At 40.3% G+C, this 24349-nt stretch overlaps 1 protein-coding gene across 1 annotated transcript; it reads right to left on the reverse strand.

The window, feature by feature from the left end:
• Nucleotides 1-18781: 18781 nt before the first annotated feature.
• Nucleotides 18782-21605, reverse strand: LOC147537527 (dnaJ protein homolog). Its single transcript, XM_086643858.1, has 7 exons — nt 21431-21605; nt 20983-21194; nt 20410-20575; nt 20190-20334; nt 19768-20044; nt 19365-19673; nt 18782-18925 (listed from the first exon to the last, which is right to left on the reverse strand). The coding sequence occupies exons 2-6, from the start codon at nt 21178-21180 to the stop codon at nt 19575-19577; spliced, it is 885 nt and encodes a 294-aa protein (XP_086499984.1). The 5' UTR covers nt 21181-21194; nt 21431-21605; the 3' UTR covers nt 18782-18925; nt 19365-19574.
• Between the last annotated feature and the right edge of the window lie 2744 nt (nt 21606-24349).

The following is a 24349-nucleotide window of genomic DNA, read 5'->3' on the forward strand; positions in this document are numbered from 1 at the left end:
TGCGTCTGGAAGCTTCCAGTCGCATCCCAGATGCGTCTGGTTGCTCCAGATTCATCCTAGGTGCATCTGGAAGCTTCCAGTCGCATCCCAGATGCGTCTGGTTGCTCCAGACGCATCCTAGATGCGTCCGGACTTGTGTCCAGGGTCTCGGTCCTAGACCGAGACCACCTAGGATTCCCTAGAGCGCGTCCCAGACGCGCGAGGGACGTCCGAGACGCGTTTGTCTCGGACTCCTAAACCGTCTTGGACTGGGATATCCCAGACGCGTCCTAGACGCGCTGGGATGTCCGAGACCCGAGAGTCTCGGACTCCTAGTCCGTGTTGGACTGGGATATCCCAGACGCGTCTTTCACGCGCTGGGATGTCCGAGATTCGATAGTCTCGGACTCCTAATCCGTGTTGGACTGGGATTTCCCAGACCCGTCTTTCACGCGCTTGGATGTCCGAAACCCGATAGTCTCGGACTCCCAGTCCTATCCGGACTAGGAATCCCGGTCCTTCACGGACTGGGATTTCCAGTCCGTGTCCCACCCGGTCTCGGACTCCCTGTCTGAGACCTGCTGGTCCGGCCCGGACGCGTCCTGGTCGGTCCGGCCAGCTGGGTTTCCAAATTTTTTTAGAAACCCTAGTGTTCCAACTCGTTTCTTTTCTGCTTTTCATCATCCAAGCTACTGTTAGGTACTGTGTTTGATGAATTCATCATCCTAACTTCATAGTTTTGATTAATTTTATCAAAAAGTGAAAAAACTTAAAACCTAAAGCTAGTTTATGAAAACCCTTTCCATAAAACTAAGTTTTTAGTGTTTTAGGTCATTGAATCATATCCAAACCCGTAATTGATCTAATCAATATATGTTTAAATCTCCATTCAAACACCATTAACACTATTATCTAGTTGTTCAAGTTTGAATCTAATTCGTCTAGTCAAAGATAGTTCATGCATACGGCTCGTGATGCCACTGTAGGGTTCTCTATGTATCTAATACATCTAATTGCTAGTGTTGTTAGCGGAATCTCAAACATATATATGTTTAACACTAGGTTACCAGGATCTATACATGAACATATCAATGAACCAGAATAGAAAGAAGATTACCTTAATCGCTTTCCCACGAACTAAATTGCGACCAGTATTCGGAAGATATGAGGCTCAATTCTTGCTCCTCTCCTTGAGACACCTAGTGTATAACTTGAACTCCCTCCTTTCAGTCAGCTAGGACCTTCTTGAAGGTTGAGATGAAGAACTCCTTCTTCTTGACTAGATTATTGAGAAAACTCATTTTCTCTCTCTGAGATGTATTTACTGAACTTTTTCAGTTGGCTTTTTACCTCTTCCAAAAACCCACTTTTTGGACTCACTTTTTGGACTCTCGATATAGGTTGTCTAATTAGGTCCTTATATAGAAATCCCTAGAAGGTAATGGACCCAAACTAGGATTACTAAAGCCTAATTACAGGTATTTTCCCAAAACACCCTTTTTGGGTTCCCTTAGAGTGGTCGGCCAACATAGCCCTTTATGGGCTTCGTTGGCCGACTCACTTAGGGCCTAACCGGCCATGAGATGGCCGGCCCCTTGCTTAGGTCTGACATCACATGGCCGGCCCACCTAAATCCTCCCCGGGTCTTCCTTTAAGACCCGGATGTATTTATCTCTGTTCGGACTCCTCCGAACTTATTGGTCTTACCTATAATTCATCCAATCCACTTATATGCCATCCAACCACTAGTAAATTCTCTCCGTTCAAGCTATCACACTTATGTGTAACCCGTGTAGGATCCGGTCTATGTTAGCAGCGCATTACCGAAGTTATCCGACGATCGTAGTTGGCTTCTAGCTAAGCATTACGACTCCTAATCGGACCGGACTAATTATCTTCCGAGTAAGGTCATTAAGATCATATTCGCCAAATCGTACGCATTGACATCTTGGTCGAAGGACACTCCTTCGGAAGGATACCATTCCTTTTGACCGAGGGAATATATCCTTCACATACACCTTTTTTGAAATACAATAAAATTCAACATCAAACACTGACTGTGAACAATTTCCACCAACCCCAACTTCAAAATATAAATCTTAAACACAGAGGCATGTCATAAACAAAATGATTAAAAAAACATAATGTTGGAAAAAAACAAATCAATGTTTCCAAAGACTCACCCACTGTCATTGGAGCAAACGACTTTCCTCGAGCACCTTGACTGCAGGAAGGCCACATTATCAATCATAATCAAAATCCAAAACTAATTATTCAAACTTCTCAATAAATAAAATCGATAGACAAACAGGGATAAAGGGGGTTAAGAAACCATACCTTCGAGACTCATAAGTGGCATGGCCTACCATTGCCAATAACAACAATGGTTTCAATTGAACAAAAAAGAGAGAGACGTAAAGACAAAGTGTGTCTGTGTGTGTGTGCGCGCACGCTGGTGGGTAAGAGAGAAGAGACGAACATAGAGCAACAAAGAGGAGTAACCCAGAAAAATCTTTATCAATAAATAACAGATAGATTTTCTGTAAGAGGTCTCACTTAAAAGAGTCTGAAACCTTTACATCGTGAGCCGTTGGCATGAACCCTGCAAAACTTCAACACCTTTGAGCCAGATTGTAAATTTGCAAAACCCATATAAAATACTGAATTGACAGACAATAACATAGACTCACTAACGAAATTCAGCCATTTCGCAGACCCACAATATGAAAAACTTTGAAACCTTTGAGTCAGATTTGAAGGTCCCAAATCCTAAATAAGAAACGATGAAGATAGATAATAGTGGGAATTTAATGATTTGAGGTATGAAGATGCCTTGAATATCTTAGACAGGGATATCTGATTTAGAATCCTTTATAGCTTAACATAGAATCTTAACAGATTTCATCAAATATTCAACATGACTACAAAATCAGAAATGATAAAACTAAAAGTGAGAAAAGGAATCATATTTCTATCCCGAGGAACTTCAAGATCTCACCGGCATCCATGGTGTTAAACAAGAACTTTTGACCTTAATTATCTATCAGTTAACTAATATTTCATTTTTATACAACTGAAGGTGAAACCATGATTTTTTTTTTTCCTAAATTACCAAAAAGGGCACTATGCGCTTCATATAAGAAATCACCAAAAATGAGACGAATTGGTTTTAATACTTCAACAATTGTGATGTGATAGTGAAGAACCCAACAAACGTTTTAAGACTAAAATAGCGCTAAATGATTCCGCAAACATTTGAAGACTGAAAGTTGGAAGCCCTATTGCAATCTAAAACCTAAAGCAAACTTTCGAAAGCATTTTAGGGGAGAAAGTGGTTGAAACAACATGGGTACTATATGATTTAACAGACAAATTATAACGACATAGAAGTACTAAAACATACCCAATTAAAACGTTCAAATGGAAGTCTTAGATATATAGCCAAGTACGGGCCTCCTTTCTGCGGAAATAAAAGTCGAATCAGAATACTTCACAACCAAATTGCAAATAATTAAGTTAAAGAAGAGACAATAGTTAAAGTGAGTGATGTACCCGAAAAGGTTGCACACCCAAGCGGAGGTATCAAGTAGTAATCCGGCAAAGCCGGGATCGATCCAAGGATAGGAAGGCAATTTGGATATCGAAGGTCTTATCCCTCGGTCTAGATATTAAAAGCTAACTTAGACTAAAAGGAGAAAAACAAAGATAAATGGGGGGTTGTGATGAATAAACACTAAGAGATTAAAGCAAGTAAAACTAAAATAAATTAGCAAAGTAAAACAGGCGAGAGAGATTCGAGAGAAGTGTCGGAGGAACAAGAGTCGGGAGGCAACAAGAGTCGGGAGATAAATAAGTGAGAGAGGTGTCGAACCGGGAATCCATAATGATAAATCTACGACTATGTATGATCCAATCTAATGTTCCTAAGTATAATCGATGTTCGACTCCTAAGGTGATGTCCATAAGCACTACGTATATCCAGGGATCATACTTAGTCAAACAAACGTCATAATCGGTAAATCCCGAGTCAACGAAAGTGTTGTCTAGTCGCCTAACTATGTGAAGTGCATGACAAGACACATGAAATTATGACTTAGACTACGATCGATATCGAATACTTCGTTTCGTCTATTAACTATGCGAAGTGCTTGACAAGACACATGAAAATACGATCAAAACGATAATCGAAATAAATGAACATCAATTTATAATCAAAACATCAAATCACATTAAACATAATCACAAATTCATCTCATATAATCGACACACTAAAGTTAGCTAAACATGGTGATTAAATAAGAAATGGAAAGAAGATGATGAGAGAATCCCCCCTTTTCGATGTGGTTCGAGGCTAAGATCGTCGGAAAATATGAGTCTTTAAGGTGCAGCCGATCTCCCCTTAGCAAATTCTGGGTTCCCCATAACAACCACCATCATCTTCTCCATTTATCACAAACCTCCATTAAAGCTAAACCCTAGGTTTCTCTCTCTAGCAATTTCTAACCCAACATCAAATCAAACCACATGAGAAGCTAGCCAAGATGATGGGGAACAAAAGCCCTAAGGTTTCCGGTCAAAAAGGTTGTCGGAACACCTAGCAAAATCCAGCCAAAGAAGTGAGGATTCCGGCCAACCCTAGATCCGGCCACATCTCTCTTCCCGAGCCGCACATGAGTAAACCCTAGGCGTCCCGTGCCATCTTGGAAGCATCCCGAGCAGGTTACTCGACCTCCCGTGCTGCTGTCCGGCCGTCCCGTGAAGCTTCCATCCCGTGCAACCAAGCAGCTGTTCTTCAAGTGCACAGCAGCTGGCCGTCCGAGCTGCATAGCTCCCTTGGACGCTTCCCGCAGCAGCTTCCTTGAAAACCGAGCAGCTCCCGAGCAGCTGCTTGTGCTGCAGCCCAAGCTGCTGCTCGGCCGGCCTATGCTTTGGCCGGATCCTCCTTCTTCTCTCTTGTCTTTCTCTTCAAACCCTCTAACTTCAAGCTCTTCTTTTGGTGGTGAAGAACCCTAGCCCCTTGCCTCCTTTTCTCTCTCTAACTTCGTAAAGAAGATGATCCAAAATGAAGAAGATGAATAGTGTATTTGTCTCCAACCCTAGACTTAGTCAACCTTGACTTTGACTCAAACTTGGGTCCATTGGGTGCCTCCAAAATCTCTTCCTTCTTTCATCTTCTTTGGGCTTGGGTTTTATTCCTTCATATCTAGGCTCTTGGGTTTTAGACTTAGGCTTTAATCTACACTTGGAAATCAAGGGGGGTGCCTTCATAGAATCTTTGTTTTAAGACTGAACCTCGACTTCTTTCACAACTTCCCCGTCCGAACTCGGAATGGACTTCCGTTTTCACCGTTGGACTCGTCTTTGACTCCTCTTCTCATTTGATTTGTTTGAATTCTTTTTCTCTCGTTTTGGGTACATGAAATGATAGTGATAATTCGCTCCCTTTATTCCGAATTAAGTTCTTTATTCCAAATATGGTACTAAACAAGAAAAACACATAAAATGTTATTGATAACACTCGAAAAGGACTAATTAGTCTATGTTAGGCTCCTTAAATGTGACATTTTCGGGTCACATCAGTGAGCAAACTCTTTTGTCATATACAATTGAAATAGAAAAGAGGCCTCGCTTCAACTACAAATCTTGCAAATAAAAAGAAATAGTTAAACGTGAGAATAGTTAGGAAATAGTTTTGGTGGTACCTGCACAATGAAAATGATCCCAACAACAATTGGTGGTCCGAGTATGATAGAAAGGGAATTTGATTTTAGCATATCCTTAAAAAATACCCATGTTGTTTGTTGCAAAAGATATACATGGAGGCAACACAGTTGAATAAACCAAGTTGCAAAATAATGGTTGATCCTAAAAAGAGTATGGATATTTAGACAAAATACACTTATGGAGTACAGTGAGAATGGAGGGGCAGTTATCTGCATAAGCACAAAATATAAAATAAGGTGTCAATGTCAAATGGTGATAGATTGCCGATTACCGAGCTATAAAACAAATGCATCAACAATCAAATACTATATGAATATCAAACAAATATATAAAGGATTCACAAAAACAAATATACAATGTAGTTCTGAAAGACGCACCAATGACCATATCATAAGAAACCCTTGAAATGCAAGGGTATGGATTATTTCATTGTCCGCTTTTAGTACTAAAGGCACCACAAACTTCCCTGATTTCTGCAAATAAAAGATTATACAAATACCCATTTTGGGAGAAAGAATGTTTGTGTGTGTGTGCGCGCGCACATGCGTGCGTGTGTTTGCGTGTGTATGTGTGTGTGCGTGTGTCAAGTTAGAGAGAGGAAATCAAGATAAACTCAAATGACTAATAATGTAGCATGCAGTGGAATAAAATAAAACGGCAAAGATAAACGAAGAACGATAAAATATAGGTAAAAGAACGGCAAAATAACTCTAAAACTGAAAACTTTATTAACTCAAGGGGGTTTCTCTTCAACATGTTCCAATAAAAGACAGACTGGACTTCTTTTATAGATTACTAGACTTTCCTAGATAGACACAAACTGGACTTTCCTAAATAATAAAAATACTAAAACAGGACTTTCCTAAATAATAAAAATACTAAAACAGGATAACTTCCTAAACCTAGAAACAAGGACTCCCTTAAACCCTAATAGTGTGGCCGGTTGGGCCTATATGGCCGAGAGGCCCAAATATAATGGTCCCGGCCTAGATGCGCTTGCATCAGGTCCCCTTTCCTCCTAGAGGTTCGTCCCGAACCGATTGCTGAAGTCGTCAAGCTCATCAGACCTCAAGTGGTAACAGTGTCACGATCTTCTTGTTCCATGGGAATTCGTAAACATTCAAACGTCCACGGTACGTGGCGTTCACATCAGCCTGCCATGGCCTGCCCAAAATAATGTGACATAAATCCATGTTTGTAACATCACAAGTAACCTCATCGAAATATGTGGAACCAATAGAAAGCCTAATGGTGCACATACGATCAACTCGAGTAGTGTTCCCCGATTTGATCCACGCGGTGCGATAAGGAATAGGCTTAGGTTGTGTTGGAATTCCCAAGTAGTCGACAAGTTCAGATGAAATAAGATTTTCGATGCAACTGTTGTCAATAACAATGGTACAAACCTTATCCATTAGAGTACCTCTCGTAATAAATAAGTTCTTCTGTTGTGAGTTTTCCTTCTCATAAGGAGTGAAAAGAACTTTTCGTGTGACTAGCATCACCCTATTACCACTATCAGGATTCACATTTACATGCTCGACTTGGTCATCATCGGAATCCGAATCCAATTTCTTTTCGACGAGATTAGCCTTACCGCGAGAAAGGCAAGCGTTAGAGTAGTGTCCCGTCTCAAAACAACGAAAACACTTAACCGGTGGCGGTTTTTTGTAAGGGTTGTCGGGTTTGACCCCCTCATCACTTTGTTTGACGGTATCCGGCTCCTCCGGTGTTGACCGAGTTGCTTGATGACGATGTTGTAACTGCGATAAGTAGAACGGGAATCCGATTCGAAAGATCGGGCCACACTTATACACTCGGATACGGACGAAAAAAGTCTCAAGTTGACCAAGTCCTCAATATCATTTCGAAGGTCGTCTTTGAATTTTCCTATCTTCATTGATTCCTAATTGGGCAGATTAAGCCGTGTGCTGAGTCGGTGAAATTCGGACGCATACTCCTTTACTGATCTTCTTCCTTAACGGCAACGAAGATAAGCACATAGTTGATTCTCATAATCGGGTGGTAAGAATCGTGCAAGCATAAGTGGTTTGAGTTCCAACCAAGAAGAAATAGGCGGTAGGCCCAATAAGTGGCGGCGTTCAGATTCTTGTTTCCACCAAGTTAAAGCTGTCTTGGATAAGTAACCGGTAACACAATGTACTTGTTCGATACCTTCAACCTGCATGACGTAAAACAAAATCTCTAGGCGAGAGACATAATCCAAGAATTCCTCTATATTAATAGAACCGTCATAAAAAGGAACATCCATGCGAATACGAAACGAAGAACTTGACGATGAACCGTAACCCGGTTGGGTAAGCTCGGTCTCGGTTGTGATGTTTTGGTGGTCGATCGCGTAATGATATGGTGTTTTGGTTGGGCGGCCGAGAGTGGGGTTTGGAAACGGTTTGATGGTTGTCGGTGTAACGGTGGTTGATGGATGTCGAAAGGGTGGTATCAGGGTGTGGTAGAATTGGGGAATGCTTCAGTACACGAAGGTGGATGGATCGATGTAAGGCTCGGTTAGGGCCGAATAGTGGTGTGGGTAGTCGATGGTTGTGGAACGAGGTAACAATGGTGGTGTAACGGCGGTAAGGGTTTGGGATCATATGGCCGAAAGGTGGTGCATGGGTTTCCACGTGAGAACCGTATGGGTTGGTTGAGGTGGTTGCGGTTGGTGTAGTGATGAGGTTCGGTTGAGACGTGGGTTGTTGGACGATGGATGGTGTTGGTGTAGTCGGTGGTGAGGTGGTTGAAGACGATGCTTTTTTAGTCGGAACTTCGATTTGATTTGCTAGTTTCTTGATGGAAATACCAATTTGATCAAACCGAAGATCAATACGTTCAAATTTTTCGGTCGTTTCCTTTTTATATGTATCGAAAGTTTCCTCCAACCTTGTAACCGAAGATAACTTCTTTTTAATGTTATCCCATTCGGAGGCGAAAGTAGGCGTCTTCTCTTTGGTAGGGGTAGCGGGAACGGTAGAGTTAACCATTGGGACGGGTTACAAAAAAAAAATTTGTTTTGGCTCTGAATACCACTTAATGTAGCACGTAGCGGAATTAAAGAAAACGACAAAGATAAACGAAGAACGATAAAATAAAGGTAAAAGAACGACAAATAACTCTAAAACTGAAAACTTTATTAACTCAAGGGAGTTTCTCTTCAACATGCCCCAATAAAAGACAAACTGGACTTTTTTATAGATTACTAGACTTTCCTAGATAGACACAAACTAGACTTTCCTAAATAATAAAATACTAAAACAGGACTTTCGTAAATAATAAAAATACTAAAACAGGATAACTTGCTAAACCTAGAAACAAAGACTCCCCTAAAACCTAATAGTGTGGCCTGTTAGGCCTATATGGCTGAGAGGCCCAAATATAATGGTCCCGGCCTAGATGTGCCTCCATCAACTAACCTCCCAAATCTAAATCAATACACGAAAGTACAAAATCGCTACATTAATGAGTATGTTCACTGCTTCATGAACAAAGTTGAAATTACTTAAATGCATTACAAGTTATATGTCAGCAACAATTAAGGAACCCCCAATGACTCATTTAATATATTTGAACTACAAAGAAGAAGAAAAAAATCGAACCTTTTGTCGATGCTATAAGCCCTAGCCTTCTCAAATTTCTCTTGAGTAACTTGTTGTCGTAAATCCAAATACATGTCAAAAATATACACCACAATCAGAACCCTTACTAAAATAGAAACAACTTCTTTTAATCAAACCCAAGCTGATTAATGATATGATAGTATGAAGGAGAAAAGAAATTGGGTTTTCAGTCCGGTACAATCTATATAATAAGGGAAGAGGGTATCTTTTTAGAATATACCCTCCTCCCTTAATAGCTAGGGTCTTCTCTCCCAAACTTATCTCGAGTGGTTGGGAATTTACCCCCTCACTTATGTAAAAGTGTAATTTTAATTAACCACTAGGGTGTTAAGGTAAAAAACACTTCTTTTTGAAAAGAAATTGTCCGCCCAAACCAAATGAATACAGGTGTTTTTCTTCGTCTGTCTCCTTTCCATCTCTCTCCCAAGCCGAATCTCGATGAAGTGTAATTTTAATTAACCACTAGCATATTAAGGTTGTGGTGTCTATTAATGTTCTAAGCGGAGTCTCAGAGATCTCATGTCTAACACTATTATTCTCAGGATCACATGCATAAGCTAAAAATTAACTAAGAATTTTAGGATTACCTTAATCGCTAAATTTTCCCTCGAACCTTTCCAATCGAATGTGAAGACCAAGAGCTCCAAGTGTTTCTCCTCTACTCAAGACACCTGAATGATCAATTTGATCTGCCACCTTGTAGCTAGCTAGAACTCCAGTGGTTTGATTAATAAGAACTCCTTCTTTTTGACTAGTTAAATAGCTTGGGAATTATCTCTCTTTCTTTCTCTATTTGATGTTGTAAATTAAGAAAGCTTCTAGAGAAATACCACACCTTATTCAAGTCCTAAAGAGACATTATATAGAACCCTAAGTTAGAGTCTCACCCTAATTAGGTTTCCCAAAAAGTCCTTTTGAATAAGATTAAGGAAATAGTCGAAAATAGAACTAGTTTCTATTTTCCTACTTCACTAAGATGTGGCCGCCCAAACCATGCCCAATTGGGCAGATCTGGCCGGCCCATCAGGGTAACCGTCGAGCTAAGGCCGGCCCCAATCCGGACCAAAAAACTTCACTTTTTACCCCCGACCCAAAATCCCTTCTTTCGGGTCTTTTGTGTTATCTTTGCTTAAACTTCTTTTAAGCCTATGAGACATGTTTATGGGACGCTCCCATGATTATATGTCTCATCCCACTAGTCATATCATCCGATCAAATAGACATTCTTATGTGTAACCCGATGTAGGATCCGGTCGAAGTTAGCCACGAATTAATTCGTAATTCGACGATCGTAGTAAGTTTCTAGCTAAACACTACAACCCCTAAATCGTCCGGACTTGATAATCTTCTTCATCAATTGTCCTATCCGACAAATTTCTCACGTTGTATCTTTGGTCGAAGGACATCTCCTTCATCCGGTCCAAGACCAAGATGCCTAGGGCAAACCAGAAGTGTCCCAAACGCGTCTGGTGAAGCTTCCATGCTTCTGTCTCGGACAGAAAGTCTGAGACGGGCTCGGTCAGCAGACCGAGACACGTCCGGCCAGACTTTATGAAGCTTCTAAATTTTGGAACTTCAAAAAAAATTCTCTTTTGCTTCCAAAGCTGTTGTTCTAACTTTTTAGAATACTTCTAAAATCCCAAATTTGATTTTCATACAACTTTTGAAATCATTGAAAATAAACTCTTTTGAAAAACTTTTCAAAATCGAAATAGATCAAAATTAAACTTTTTGAAACCTTTTCAATAATCAACTTTGAAATCAACTTGAATAACTTTAAATTATATTCAAAACTTAATCAAATTGATACCTAAAACACTTTTAGACATAACTATCTATATAAACAAACATAGATTAGTCTGAAATTTAGCCAAAATTAGCTATGTGCAAGAGGCTTTGACACAACAGTAGGGTTATGGTGTTTCTTAGTGTTGGTAGCGGAATCTCAGACATCTAATATGTCTAACACTAGTATCCCCCGGATCTCATGCATAAGCTAATAATGAAATAAGAGTTAGAGATTACCTTAATCGCTATTTTTTCCTCGATCCTTTCCAATCGCTTTGGAGAAGACCAAGAACTCCAATTGTAGCTCCTCTACTTATGACATCGAGCAATCACCTTGATCTCCCACCTTGTTGTTAGCTAGAAATCCAATGGTGGTTAGATTGGAGAACACTTCTCCATTGACTAGATAGATAGTAATGGGAATTATCTCTCTTTCTTTCTCTACTTGATGTTGTAGAGATTGAAAACTACTTGAGAATATTCCACACCTTATTCAAGTCTCAAGAGACATTATATAGAACCCTAAGTTAGAGTGGCACCCTAATTAGGTTGAAGGATATATCTGTTCGGTCTAAAGGAGAGGTCCTTCTGAAGGAGTGTCCTTCGACCAAGGCAACAATGCGATCAACTTATCAGCTAGGATTATGATGAACTAATCATGAAGATCATCCAGTCCGGTCAAATTAGGGGTCGTAATGCTTTGCTAGAAGTCGCTTACGATCATCGGATTACTTCGGTAAATCGCAGCTAACATAGACCGGATCCTACAAAAGGTTACACATAAGAGGGGTAGCTTGATCAGAGATATTGGACTAGTGGGAGCTGGGCTTAAGATGGATAGGATCCAACTACATAAGCCAAAAGGGTTCGAATGGAGATTCAGAACAAAGATAGAAAGAACAGGGCTTAAGAGAGGTGCCCGGAAGAAGGCTCCTAGGGCCGGCCATGTGATGCCGACCAAGCTAAGTGGGCTGGCCAAGCCAAACCCATGGTGGGCTTGTTTGGACGGCCACACTTAAGGGAAACCCTAATTTCCCTTAAAAGGGTATTAAGGGAAATTTGAGATATTATATTTTTTGAGGGTTTTAAGGAATCCTAGTTTGAGTGAAACTCTTATTAGGTATTTCCTATATAAGGAGGACCAGTGAGGATTCAGAAAAGGTGTGGAATTTTCTCAAGAAAAATCATCTATCTCAGACATCTTAGAGAGAGGATTTTAGAGAAAAAGCTCTCATTCTATCTATCTAGTCAAGAAGAAGGATTCTTCTCAACCTTCTATTAAGTCCTAGCATACATTAAGGAAGGGAGATCAAGTTAACCCACTCGGTGTCTCAAGTAGAGGAGTGACAATTGGAGCTCTTGATCTTCACACGCGATTGGAAAGGTTCGAGGGAAGAATTGTGATAAAGGTTAGTTTTTCCCGATTCTGGTTCTTATTAGTTCTTGCATATGATCCTGGTTAGCTAGTGCTAAACATTAAATTTTTGAGATTCCACTTGTAATACTAGTTAGAGTCTTAGAGATGTATAAAACCCAACAGTGGCATCACAAGCCGGTTGCACGAACTAACTTTGACTAGACGAATTAGATTCGAACTTAATTGATTAGATATTTATGTTTGAATAAGATATTTAGACATAAATTTGATTAGTTTAAATTAGATTTGATCGTAATTGAATAGAAATTGAAAGGGTTTCAATACATAAAACTTTAAATTTTTCAGTTTTGAAAAGTGTTTTCGAAAACAAGATGAAAAGTTGATTGTTTTTTATAAAAGTGTTTTCAAAAACTGTTGTTTTTTATGAAGAACGGTAAAAAACAGCATCCTAAGTCGGTTAGAAGAAGAAGAAGAAGGGGCAGAAATAGCAACTGTTATTTAGCCGGACTAATCAGGACGCGTCTGACCAGTCGCGGGCAGCTCGGGACGCGTCTAACCAGTCGCGGGCAGCTCCGGACGCGTCTAACCAGTCTCGGGCAGCTCGAGACGCGTCCAAGTCCATCTCGGACTGGGAGTTCGGGATCGTCTTGAACCAAGAATCCCAAGATATTCGCGTCTGAGCTTATTAGGTCGCGTCTAGGACGCGACCGACTCTGTCCGTACCAGACGCGTCTGGACATACCTAAGGCATCTCGGACTTTGAGTCCTAGATGACCTAGGATGTGAAAGTCTTGGGCTTGGATGCGTCTAGTACGTCCTAGCTTCTCGGACTTCATGTCCGAAATAGCGTCACTCGATCAGACGCTTCCAGGACGCGTCTGAAGCACTAAGACGCGTCTGTGGCCATGGGACGCGTCTATGGCCATGGGACGCGTCTGGCCTAGGGCCAGGAGGCGTCCAGATCATGGGACCCGACTCGTTTGGATTGTGTTGTCCCTGGTTCGGCCGGTGCTAGGGCATTGATCGAGACTTGTCTTGGGCAACCCGGACTAGTCAACGGCCATTTTGACCAAGTTTGACTTGGGTCTTTCGAGTATGACTCGGACCTTAATCCGAGAGGGAGGGTTTTTGTCGGTCTTCTTTCGATTTCAACCAAATTTTTTCGAAAGTGACCCGGGCCATCCAAAGGCCCAAACAGGGGTTTTTCCAAAAACGACTTTGAAATCTTTTAAGATAAAACCGAAACATTCAATTTGTCCGATATTTTACGAAAATAGACTTAGGCCCGTTTGACATAGAGATGGCAATGGTCTCTCCAGAATAACAATTCTAAAACATAGTAAACCTAGATTCGACTTAGGAAGCGAATCTCATACATATTTTGATGTTTTATGAGTGTCATGTTATTATGTATGTATGGATGTGAATGTGGAGACTAGTATGGCCATAAAAGTTATCTACTCTTGTTTTAAGCTCAAATGTGTGCCCGATGTAATAATTCTTTAATTCATGCTTACACGATCTGCCAATCGTTAAGTCGTGTAATTAGAGTTTAGGGGTCTAAAGAGTCCATTAAAAAACCGAAGGATGAGATCGTGGTTCGAGTGGGAGGAATCAATGGAGATTCAGGGATAGAGATCCATGCGGACTGAGGCGAAACAAGTGAATACCTGAAAAGATTAGATCTTTTAGGTTAAGGGCCATACTAGGATATAGTCTTCTCGATTTATTTTCTCGCGCGCATTTACTTATTTATTTACGTTTTATTTCGTGGATGATTATGTTAGATTTCACAGTAATGCATGCATGATAGAAACGTAAAAATCCCAAAAAAGAATTTTGAGTAAAGCCTACCCAGATTAAGACACCTGTTGAGCCCTTGTTCATCGATGGTGGGTTTGCCTCCCCACGGTGCCATCTTTTACCTGGGGACAATACGGGTAGACCAATGAAGAGGTCTACATGTCTAAATGGTTATTCTGAACGAGTCAGCAAAAGGGTTTTGGACTTAGAGGCAAAGGATGAGTTTCACACCTGAGGGTGAAACATATCAACTAAGAGTCACAGGAGTATGATCAGTAAAGTGTTTACTCACCCAGGACGACGAAGTTAAGGGCAGTGCCCTAGTACGCTTAACTTTGGAGAAATGGGGTCTTGGAATCATATTATTCAAATGGGGACGGTTTTCATTGGATAATATGGAAAATTTCTTTTGCGAACATTGAATGTAGTACTTGTCAAAATCCTTTTTCTATTTCATGTAGTGTAGAGATGGCATATAGTATTAGTTCACAATTATATTCATTCCTGGAGAAGGAGAGAATCTAAACAACTTTCTAGATTGGGAGAAGGACTTGAGAAGTGTTCTCGAGACTTCGAACATAGAGAAACCAGTAAGTAATCAGGAAATCAGTGCTTATGTTATAGAGGTAAATTTGGCAGATGTGGTTGATTCCCCCTCATAGGTATTTGGTACCGCATGTGGAGCTCATATAATCGCGGATTTAGAAGGGCTCAAGGGAATACGATAACTGACAAAGAGTGAAATGGTTCTACGAGTTGCAAACAAGGCAAGGGTTGCCGAACCTATAATCTCCGTTTAGACACTGGATTGATATTAGTGTTACATAATTGCTATTATGTACCATCAATTTCAAGTAACATCATCTTTGTGTCTGTACTGGACAAAGAGGGATATTATCTAGAAATAAAGAACAAACGTTGTTCTCTATACAAATGTGAGATGTTCTATACTAGTGCTAAACTCTGTAACGGTCTTTATGTTACGAACATAGAAGACGAAATCTTGAACATAGTCACGAAGCGGCTTCGTACTCATGATTCGAACCAACGCTATCTCTAGCATTGTCGTTTAGGCCCCATTAACATGAAACGTATGCAAAAGCTTCATGCAAATAGACTTCTGGGTTCTTGTGATTTAGGTACATACGATACATGCGAGTCATGCTTGATGGGGAAAATGACGCGTTCACCCTTCAAAAGGAAAGGTGATCGAGTTAGTGAACCATTAGGACTGATACATATGGATGTATGCGGACCTATGAGTACACTAGCGAAAGGTTACTTTGGGTACTTCATCACGTTTACTGACGACTTACTCCGCACGGAACACCTTAGATGAATGGTGTGTCCGAAAGGAGAAATCGAACCTTGTTGGACATGGTCCGATGGATGATGAACTTAGCCGGTCTTCGTACTACTTTCTGGGGATATGCTCTCGAAACAGTTGCTTTCACAATAAACCGATTTCCGTCTAAAGCTGTGGAAAAGACACCATATGAGTTATGGTTTGGAAAGGTTCCAAAGTTGTCTTTTCTTAAAGTCTGGGGTTGTGATGTTTATGTAAAACGTTTACAAGGAGATAAACTAGCACCCAAATCAGACAAATGTCTCTTTGTGGGCTATCCAAAAGAGACAAGGGGCTATTACTTCTACAATCCATCAGAGAACAAAGTGTTTGTTGCTCGTGATGGTGTCTTCCTTGAAAAGAAGTTCCTTTCCAAGAAGACAAGTGGGAGAAATATAGAAATCGAAGAGATTCGATTTGAGCAACAAACCGACAAGATATACCAATGTCAGAAGTCGCGATTCCCACCTATTCAGAGCCAATAGAAAGGAAAAGTGAGGAAGAGATGATGGATATCGGAAAGCCTCCCGCACAAAGCGAATTAGATTCGCAAGAGAACCCTCAAGAAGTTGAGACTGTCTCACCTGTTGTTCAAGCCCCACATAGGTCACGAAGGCTTATTGACTTATCTCAAAGAACATACCTGCTGTTAGTGGAAGATAATGAACCTAACACCTAAGAAGAAGCTATGACGAACCCAGACTCCGAAAAATGGCTAGGAGCCATGAAATTCGAAATGGAATCCATTTCTGAGAATCAAGTTTGGAACTTGGTCGATTTTCCCGATGGAGTAAGATCCATAAGATGCAAATGGATTTTCAAGATGAAAACAGACAAGGATGGAAACGTTAGCGTTTTCAAAGCTAGACTCGTGGCAAAAGGTTACAAGCAGATTCATGGTATAGACTATGAGGAAACCTTTTCCCCTGTCGCGATGCTTAAATCCATTAGGATTATTCTAGCAATAGCTGCTCATTACGATTATGATATTTGGCAAATGGATGTCAAACCCGCCTTCCTGAATGAGAATCTGGAAGAGGATGTGTACATGACACAACCGGAAGGTTTTGTAGACACCAGAAATGCTAGAAAGGTTCGCAAGATTTAAAGATCAATTTATGGATTGAAGCAGGCAAGCAGGAGCTGGAATCTTCGGTTCGACGAGAAAATCAAAGAGTTTGGCTTTCTGAAGAACGAAGAGGAATCTTGTGTGTACAAGAAGGTTAGTGAGAATGACCTAGTTTTCTTGGTCCTGTATGTAGATGACATACTGCTCATTGGGAACAACATTACGATTTTAGAATCCGTAAAGGAATGGTTACGGAAGTGTTTCTCAATGAAAGACCTAGGAGATGCAGAATATATTTTGGGCATCAAGATCTACAGAGATGGATCAATGAGGATGACTGGACTTAGTCAAGAAACTTACATAGATAAGATTCTTGGAAGGTTCCAAATGAAAGACTCTAAGAGAGGATTTCTATCGATGACACATGGTACCGTGCTTAGCAAGACTCAAAGTCCTAAAGACCTAGATGAGAAAGCATACATGACTAAGGTGCCTTATGCTTCGGCTATAGGATCTATCATGCACGCCATGATCTGCACTCGCCCAGACGTCTCATATGCTTTGAGCATGTGTAGTCGTTACCAATCTAATCCAGGAGAAGCACACTAGATCGCAGCCAAGAATATCTTGAAGTACTTGAGAAGGACAAAGGATCACTTCATGGTGTATGGCATAAAGGGAGAACTAATCGTGGAAGGCCACGTGGATGCGAGCTTCCAAACAGACAGAGATGATTTTTTATCGCAGTCGGGTTGTGTCTTTTGTCTAAACGGAGGAGCAGTGAACTGGAAGAGCATTAAACAGAGCCCTAAACATAGCACTGTAGCAGACTCGTACTGGGCCGCTTTAGAGGCAGCCAAGGAAGGAGTTTGGATAAAGAAGTTCATCATGGAACTTGGTGTCGTCCCTAGCATACAAAACGGAATAGCTCTATATTGTGACAACAACTGAGCTATTGCCCAAGCTAAGGAACCAAGAGGACACCAAAAATCCAGACATATCCAAAGGAAGTACCACATGATAAGGGAGATCACAGAGTGCAAAGATGTGGTCATTTGCAAAGTTCACACAGAACAAAACGAAGTGGATCCGTTAACTAAACCACTACCTCAGCCCAAACATGAGAGTCATATGAGGGGCATTGGGATAAAGCGCATCGGAGAATGGCTTTAGTTAGTTAGTAATTGGATTAATAAAAGGAGTTTTATGTAATCAATTACCTGTATTCAATAAATAAATTAGTTATTTCGTCGATTAAATCATGATTTAGCATTTAAGCGATAGTCCAAACATGATGAAGCATTCTAAGTAGGCTTATCAGATACGTGATTTGGTAAATGAAACCCTACTAAGTGAAATTAGAATAGATTCATCATTGTGTCCCTAGTCCAGGTCGTTGAAATGGACAACAATAACCCAAGAAGACTAGCATGTGAGATTGACTGATAACGCAGTTTCATGAGTTATGAGAATTGGGAATTCTAGTCAATTACATGGGTGTATGATTGGGAATATACATTGAATAACCCAATATGAGAGTTCTTCAATGAGTAATGAAATACGTCATGAACTCTCATAGGCAAGATTGGAGAGATTCCTTAAACATGAGTGCTCCACTCATCTTATGTAAGGAATGTCAAACTTTGACACCGCCAAACGTCGTGCTGTCACTACAAAAATCAAGGTTATTGCCGACGGCATAAAACCGTCGGCAACTAACAAAAACCGTCGGCAGAAGTGACTACCGACGGCTCAGAAAACGTCGGCTATATAAGAGTCGGGGATACTATTGCCGACGAATCAGCCGACGACAACCTACCATCGGAAGTGGTAGTGCCGACGCTCTCCTAAATTCCCACTCCGTCGGCAATTCCGGTTACTTTCCTAGGAATCACATTGTGATGACGACGGTGTATTAGAAATAATTACCGTCGGCAATATTTATCAAAATTAAAAAAAATATATTTTTTGACCCGCTGTTGCCACAGATGGTTTTTAAACTGCAGCAATATATTGAACAATAATAACCTTCCGTTTCATCATAACATAGACATCGAAACAAATTTATAAAACATAAATCTATAGATAAATTTGTCAAATTTTGAACATTTTACAAACGTAAACTATATATTACTACCAACAACAACATCATTTGTATATAAATCTCCGTTCTTCAAAATTTATTTCTTTGTCAGTAATTTCAATCCCTACAAAAGAAGATATAACACATGTCTTAGTTGTTGGAAGTTTACACTTGAATTCGATTTAAAGTCATTCCAATCAAAAAATTTAGAAGTTAAACCATACAAATGGGTTGAAGATTCATCAAAAAGAAAAAAAGTATGTTGATGTTGAAACCGTGACAAACAAGAGAATCTCCATATGTGATCGCAGATCTATATAACATGTGATCCAACACAAGCCATCAATGGACAACGCATTAATTTTCATATATCATACTAGCCTAAACTGCAGAGGCTTCATTGGCGAAGGATTACCTTTTAAATCTCTATATCCTAGGGTGTCATATGTCATCAGCACATTTAATGGTGGAATTTAAGGGAGATAACATGCCATTATTATGATTTCCTAGTCATATGACTGAAAAATATATGTAGAAAATCAGTGTATAAGATTGTAGTCTACCTGAATTTTGAAGAATATGAAACCTGACGAGAAACGACACACGCTACAGCAAGCAAAATTAATAGCCTAGGAAACTTTGTAGTTGCTGATCTTAGACACCTCAGAAGCAAGGCTTGAAACCTGAAAAGAAAAATCATAAATAACTTAGAACCACTTACAAGAAACCCAAAGGAAAAGTGGAACCCGAAAAATCATAATGACTTCTCAAAATCATAATGGCTCCACAAACAGATCTACGCCCTTTCTCTTGAACTTTGGGTGATCTTTCTGAGATAACACAAACACTATGTCTCCAGTGACCGTATCAGGCTGTAAACACATAAATATATAATAAACACTAATCAGAACCAATTATTGCACAAAGACGTTAATATGCTAGCAGTATCAGATAAAGTTCACATACTGCTTCGTCAGCTTCTCCTGGGAAAGTAATCTTCTGCCCATTCTGCATCCCCTTTTCAACATGGACTTCAAGAACCTTCTTCTTTTGGACGACTTTGTCACCTTTGCATTGAGGACACCGATCTTTGTCGTTAATGGTCTCCCCAGTTCCCTTACACTCATTGCAAGGGTGTTGCATCTGCTGGATCATTGAAGGACCAAGCTGCCTGATTGAAACCTTCATACCCGATCCTTGACAACCTGAACACTTCATCGAGGCGCCAGATTTTGATCCTTTACTGCAAATATATACCACATGAACATAATATGAGAAAAATAATGTCGTCGTAAGATTATCAATCAAAATAGCAAGAACAATGCACAGGGCAGGTGCATAGCAGTAGCATTGCTAGGTGGGAGGTCACGAAATTTACGAGTTCTTACCCACTACATTTTGAGCAGATGACATTGCGTGAAAGGGAGAGCTTCTTTGAAGTGCCACTGTAAAGATCTTCGAGTGATACCTTGAGGGAATGGACAACATCTTCTCCTCTCATCTGCCTCCTTCCTCTGCTGCTCCCACCACCACCTGGTATCAATACATTCATTTGAAATCTAAGTCACAGTTAACTTGCTACACAAAATTGTAAGAAATTTCTCTTACCTCCAAAGGGACTTCCGCCGAAGAATGATTGAAAGATATCAAAGGGGTCGTGACCGCCACCACCTCCACCCATTCCTTCCTTGAGTGCAAATTCACCATATTGATCATAAATCTCACGTTTCTTTGGGTCACTCGGTACCTCATATGCCTGTGCCAGCTCCTTAAACTGCAATGACAAAACTCAATTTTACTCTCGGAATACAGACTACCTCAAACTTATTCAAAAGACAATAGAATGGATAGAATGGACGTTAACAACACAAAATGAGAGCCTTCACGAGAACCCCAAACCCGACTGGTGAACAAGAAGAGAACCCCAATTTGATCATTCAAAACCTTAAGGGCATTAACCCATTAATGTAGCTAAATGGAGACGAAAACTATCTAACCACTTCCATAAATGAAGCAATTAGACGAACATGTAAAGAAAAATCAATGAGGGTCGAATCAATATCTAAGGATCTGAACTACCCAAGACGAAATTATCAAATTACTGAACAACTATGGAAAAAAGATTGCTCATTTATGATCTAAAGAGATAATACTAGAAAACAAGGAAAATGTTGGATTTACCTTCTCAGGATCTCCTCCTTTATCAGGATGATTCTTAATGGCGGCCTTTCTATAAGCCTTTTTCAGATCCTCTCTCAAGGGTAACCCTAGCTTGATGAACCACCACCATAAAGTTTGGAAGATGGAAGTCATCTTCTGTGTATGTTCCTCCAACAATTCCTCCATTAAAGTGTTCAGAAATCTTCCATTTTTCTTCATCTCTATTATTTAACCTGTTAGCAAGTCAAAGAAAAAAATACCCAAACTTAACTACTAATCTAATTCGAAGATAATCTGGTGATGACGATGATAAAATATAACCTAAATCGAAGATAATCAAACCTAATGTACATGAAGGAGATAAGTTCACAACCTAACTACACAAAAAAAGTATAGAAAAAGGAAGAAAACTAATGTAAAACAAGAAGAAATTAAAACACGATTGATTCATCGTCTTCAATCTATTTACCTGATTGATTCATCGTCTTCAACATCAAGAAACTGGACGGTTTGTGATGGAGAGAGATTGAGGAAACAGGCGATGGAAGAAATAAGAAAACAAGAGATGAAAGAAGTTATAGTGGCGGATTACCGGGAAAGACACGATAGACATGAAGTTAAGTGGGAGTACAAGACTGGATTATGTCCTTCTAACTAGGTTAGGATTAGTATCTCCAGGCCATTTGAAGAGAAGCAACTGAAAACATGTGGCCACACTCGAATGGATTAATGAAGTTAATCATTCACTAGGTCAGTTGTTCTCCAGATCAAAAAATTCTGAAAGGTATGACGTATTAGATGAGATACGAAACGACATGGAAATCGAGCATTGCACTTGTTTTAAGGACAAGTGGGAGACTGAAGGATATATCCGTTCGGTCTAAAGGAGATTTCCTTCTGAAGGAGTGCCCTTCGACCAAGGTAACAATGAGATCAATTTGTCAGCTAGGATAACGATGAACGAATCACGAAGATCATTCAGTTCGGTCAAATTAGGGGTCCCAGCTAACATGGACCGGATCGCAGCTAGAAGCCGCTTACGATCGTCAGATTACTTCGGTAAATCGCAGCTAACATAGACCGGATCCTACAACGGATTACACATAGAGGGGTAGCTTGATCGGAGAGATTTGACTAGTGGGAGCTGGGCTTAAGATGGATAGGATCCAACTAGATAAGCCAAAAGGGTTCGAATGGAGATTCAGAACAAAGATAGAAAGAATCGGGGTTAAGAGAGGTGCCTGAGGAAGGATCTTAGGGTCGGCCATGTGATGGCCGACCAAGCTAAGTGGGCCGGCCAAGCCAAGCCCATGGTGGGCTGGTGTGGACGGCCACACTTAAGGGAAACCCTAATTTCCCTTAAAAGGGTATTAAGGGAAATTCGGGATATTATCTTCTCAGAGGGATTCCCTATATAAGGACCAGTGAGGATTCAGAAAAGGTGTGGAATTTTCTGAAGGAAAATCATCTCTCTCAGACATCTTAGAGAGAGAGGATTTTAGAGAAAAATCTCTCATTCTACCTATCTAGTTAAGAAGAAGGATTCTTCTCAACCTTCCATGAAGTCTTAGCAGACATTAAGGAAGGGAGGTCAAGTTAACCTACTCGGTGTCTCAAGTAGAGGAGCGACAACTGGAGCTCTTGATCTTCACACGCGATTGGAAAGGTTCGAGGGAAAAATTGCGACAAAGGTTAGTTTTTCCCGATTCTCGTTCTTATTAGTTCTTGCATATGATCCTGGTTAGCTAGTGTTAAATGCAGACATTAAGGGATTTTGGTTATGGGTTTCCAAGAATTAAAAAGGAATCTGTGGAATTGAGGATGCACGATTCAAAGCATGGTTGGTCGCAATGGGGGTTCACGCAGACACAAGGGATTGACTTCAATGGGGTATTTTTCTCTTGTGTTTAAACGTAGCTTTGTAAAGTATTACTTGAATAATTTAGAACTGGAACAACTTGATGTTAAGACTGCATTTTTACAAGGCGAGTTGAAAGAGAAAATTTATATGCATTACCCAAAGAGGTTTGAAATTTAGGGGTATATGTTAAGACGACATTTTTACATTGAGATGGTCTTGGATTGTTTTGGAATGCAAGAGGAAACCTGTAAGTACCTCTTTGGAAGCACATTTTTAGCTTTGAAGTAGATTGTCACCATAAACTGATGAGAAACAGAGTATATGTCTCGAGTGCGTTATCTAGTGCAGTGGGTGGCCTCTTGTGTGCTATTTGCACAAGGATAGATATTTCACATGTCGTTTGTGTACTCCGCAGATACATGGGTAGATCGAGGAGAGGTCGTTGGCAAGTTGTGACTATGATAGCTAAGTGGTACTTAAGATATTGGTCTAGTGCATTGGAGAAGTAGTGATACTTACGGGTTAGCAGTTGGATATATCGATTCACATTCTTCAGAAGATCTTGATAAAAAATGATCATTGAAAGGCTAATACATTCACTCTTTGTGGAAGTCCCATAACTTAGAAAGCAATGCTACAATCAGTAGTTGCATTGTCTACAACTGAAAATGAGTATATGACAGTAACAGAAGCAGTGAAGGAAGTAATATAACTAATGAGTTTAGTTGGTGATTTGGGTTTGAAGCAAGAGGTGACAAATGAGTATTGTGATAACCAGAGTGCGGTTTATTTGACCGAAATCAAATCTATCAGGGGATAACTAAACACATTGATGTCAGTTATCACTTTATCAAAGATGTGATTGATGAGTCATGAAAATGCCTCATTTCAATCTCTTAATTGGAGCTAGTTAGTCCATATCGAGCTGTTACTCTCACGAATTACTCTCTTTTATGTTCAGGTACCTTTTTACAGAGTTACGCGTGCAAAACGGATAAAGTCAAAAAGAATATAGACTAGGGGCATTTTGGTCATTTTTTGATTCTGACTTCTTGGTCAAGATTAGTGTTCGGATGGAAAGTAGAGTCCAAGACGAGTCCGTGGGTGAAGACGGAAGTCGAATCGGAGTCCGGTTGTGCAAAAAATTCAAGGTCAAAGTCCGAGTCAAATCAGTTGACTAAAAGTCAACATATACTATCAGAGACACGTGGCCTGTAAGCTGATAGTGAGGGAGAATATTTCGGTATACTGGTGGTCACGCAGGTTATATTCGGGATCACTCCTAAGATGCTCACTCTGTGTAACCCGGCGCAAGATACTTCTATAGTCCCGTGCTCGCAATGCCAGATCTAACGGTCTATGCATTCTCCGTCCACATGTTCTAATCCGAGGAGTTGCGTTGCACCTTTATTCATCAAGCCGCAATACACCAAATCTCCATCCCTACAAACAGTACGTGAACTGTTTCTCTATATTCTCTCCCTCCATTTTTCAAATCTTTTTTTTCGAATTCAAAACATAAAGGGA

The sequence above is a fragment of the Eschscholzia californica genome, unplaced genomic scaffold, assembly GCF_041429995.1.
Source record: "Eschscholzia californica isolate CP2 unplaced genomic scaffold, dmEscCali1.0.p SCAF_5, whole genome shotgun sequence".
In the NCBI taxonomy this organism is placed as follows: domain Eukaryota; kingdom Viridiplantae; phylum Streptophyta; class Magnoliopsida; order Ranunculales; family Papaveraceae; genus Eschscholzia; species Eschscholzia californica.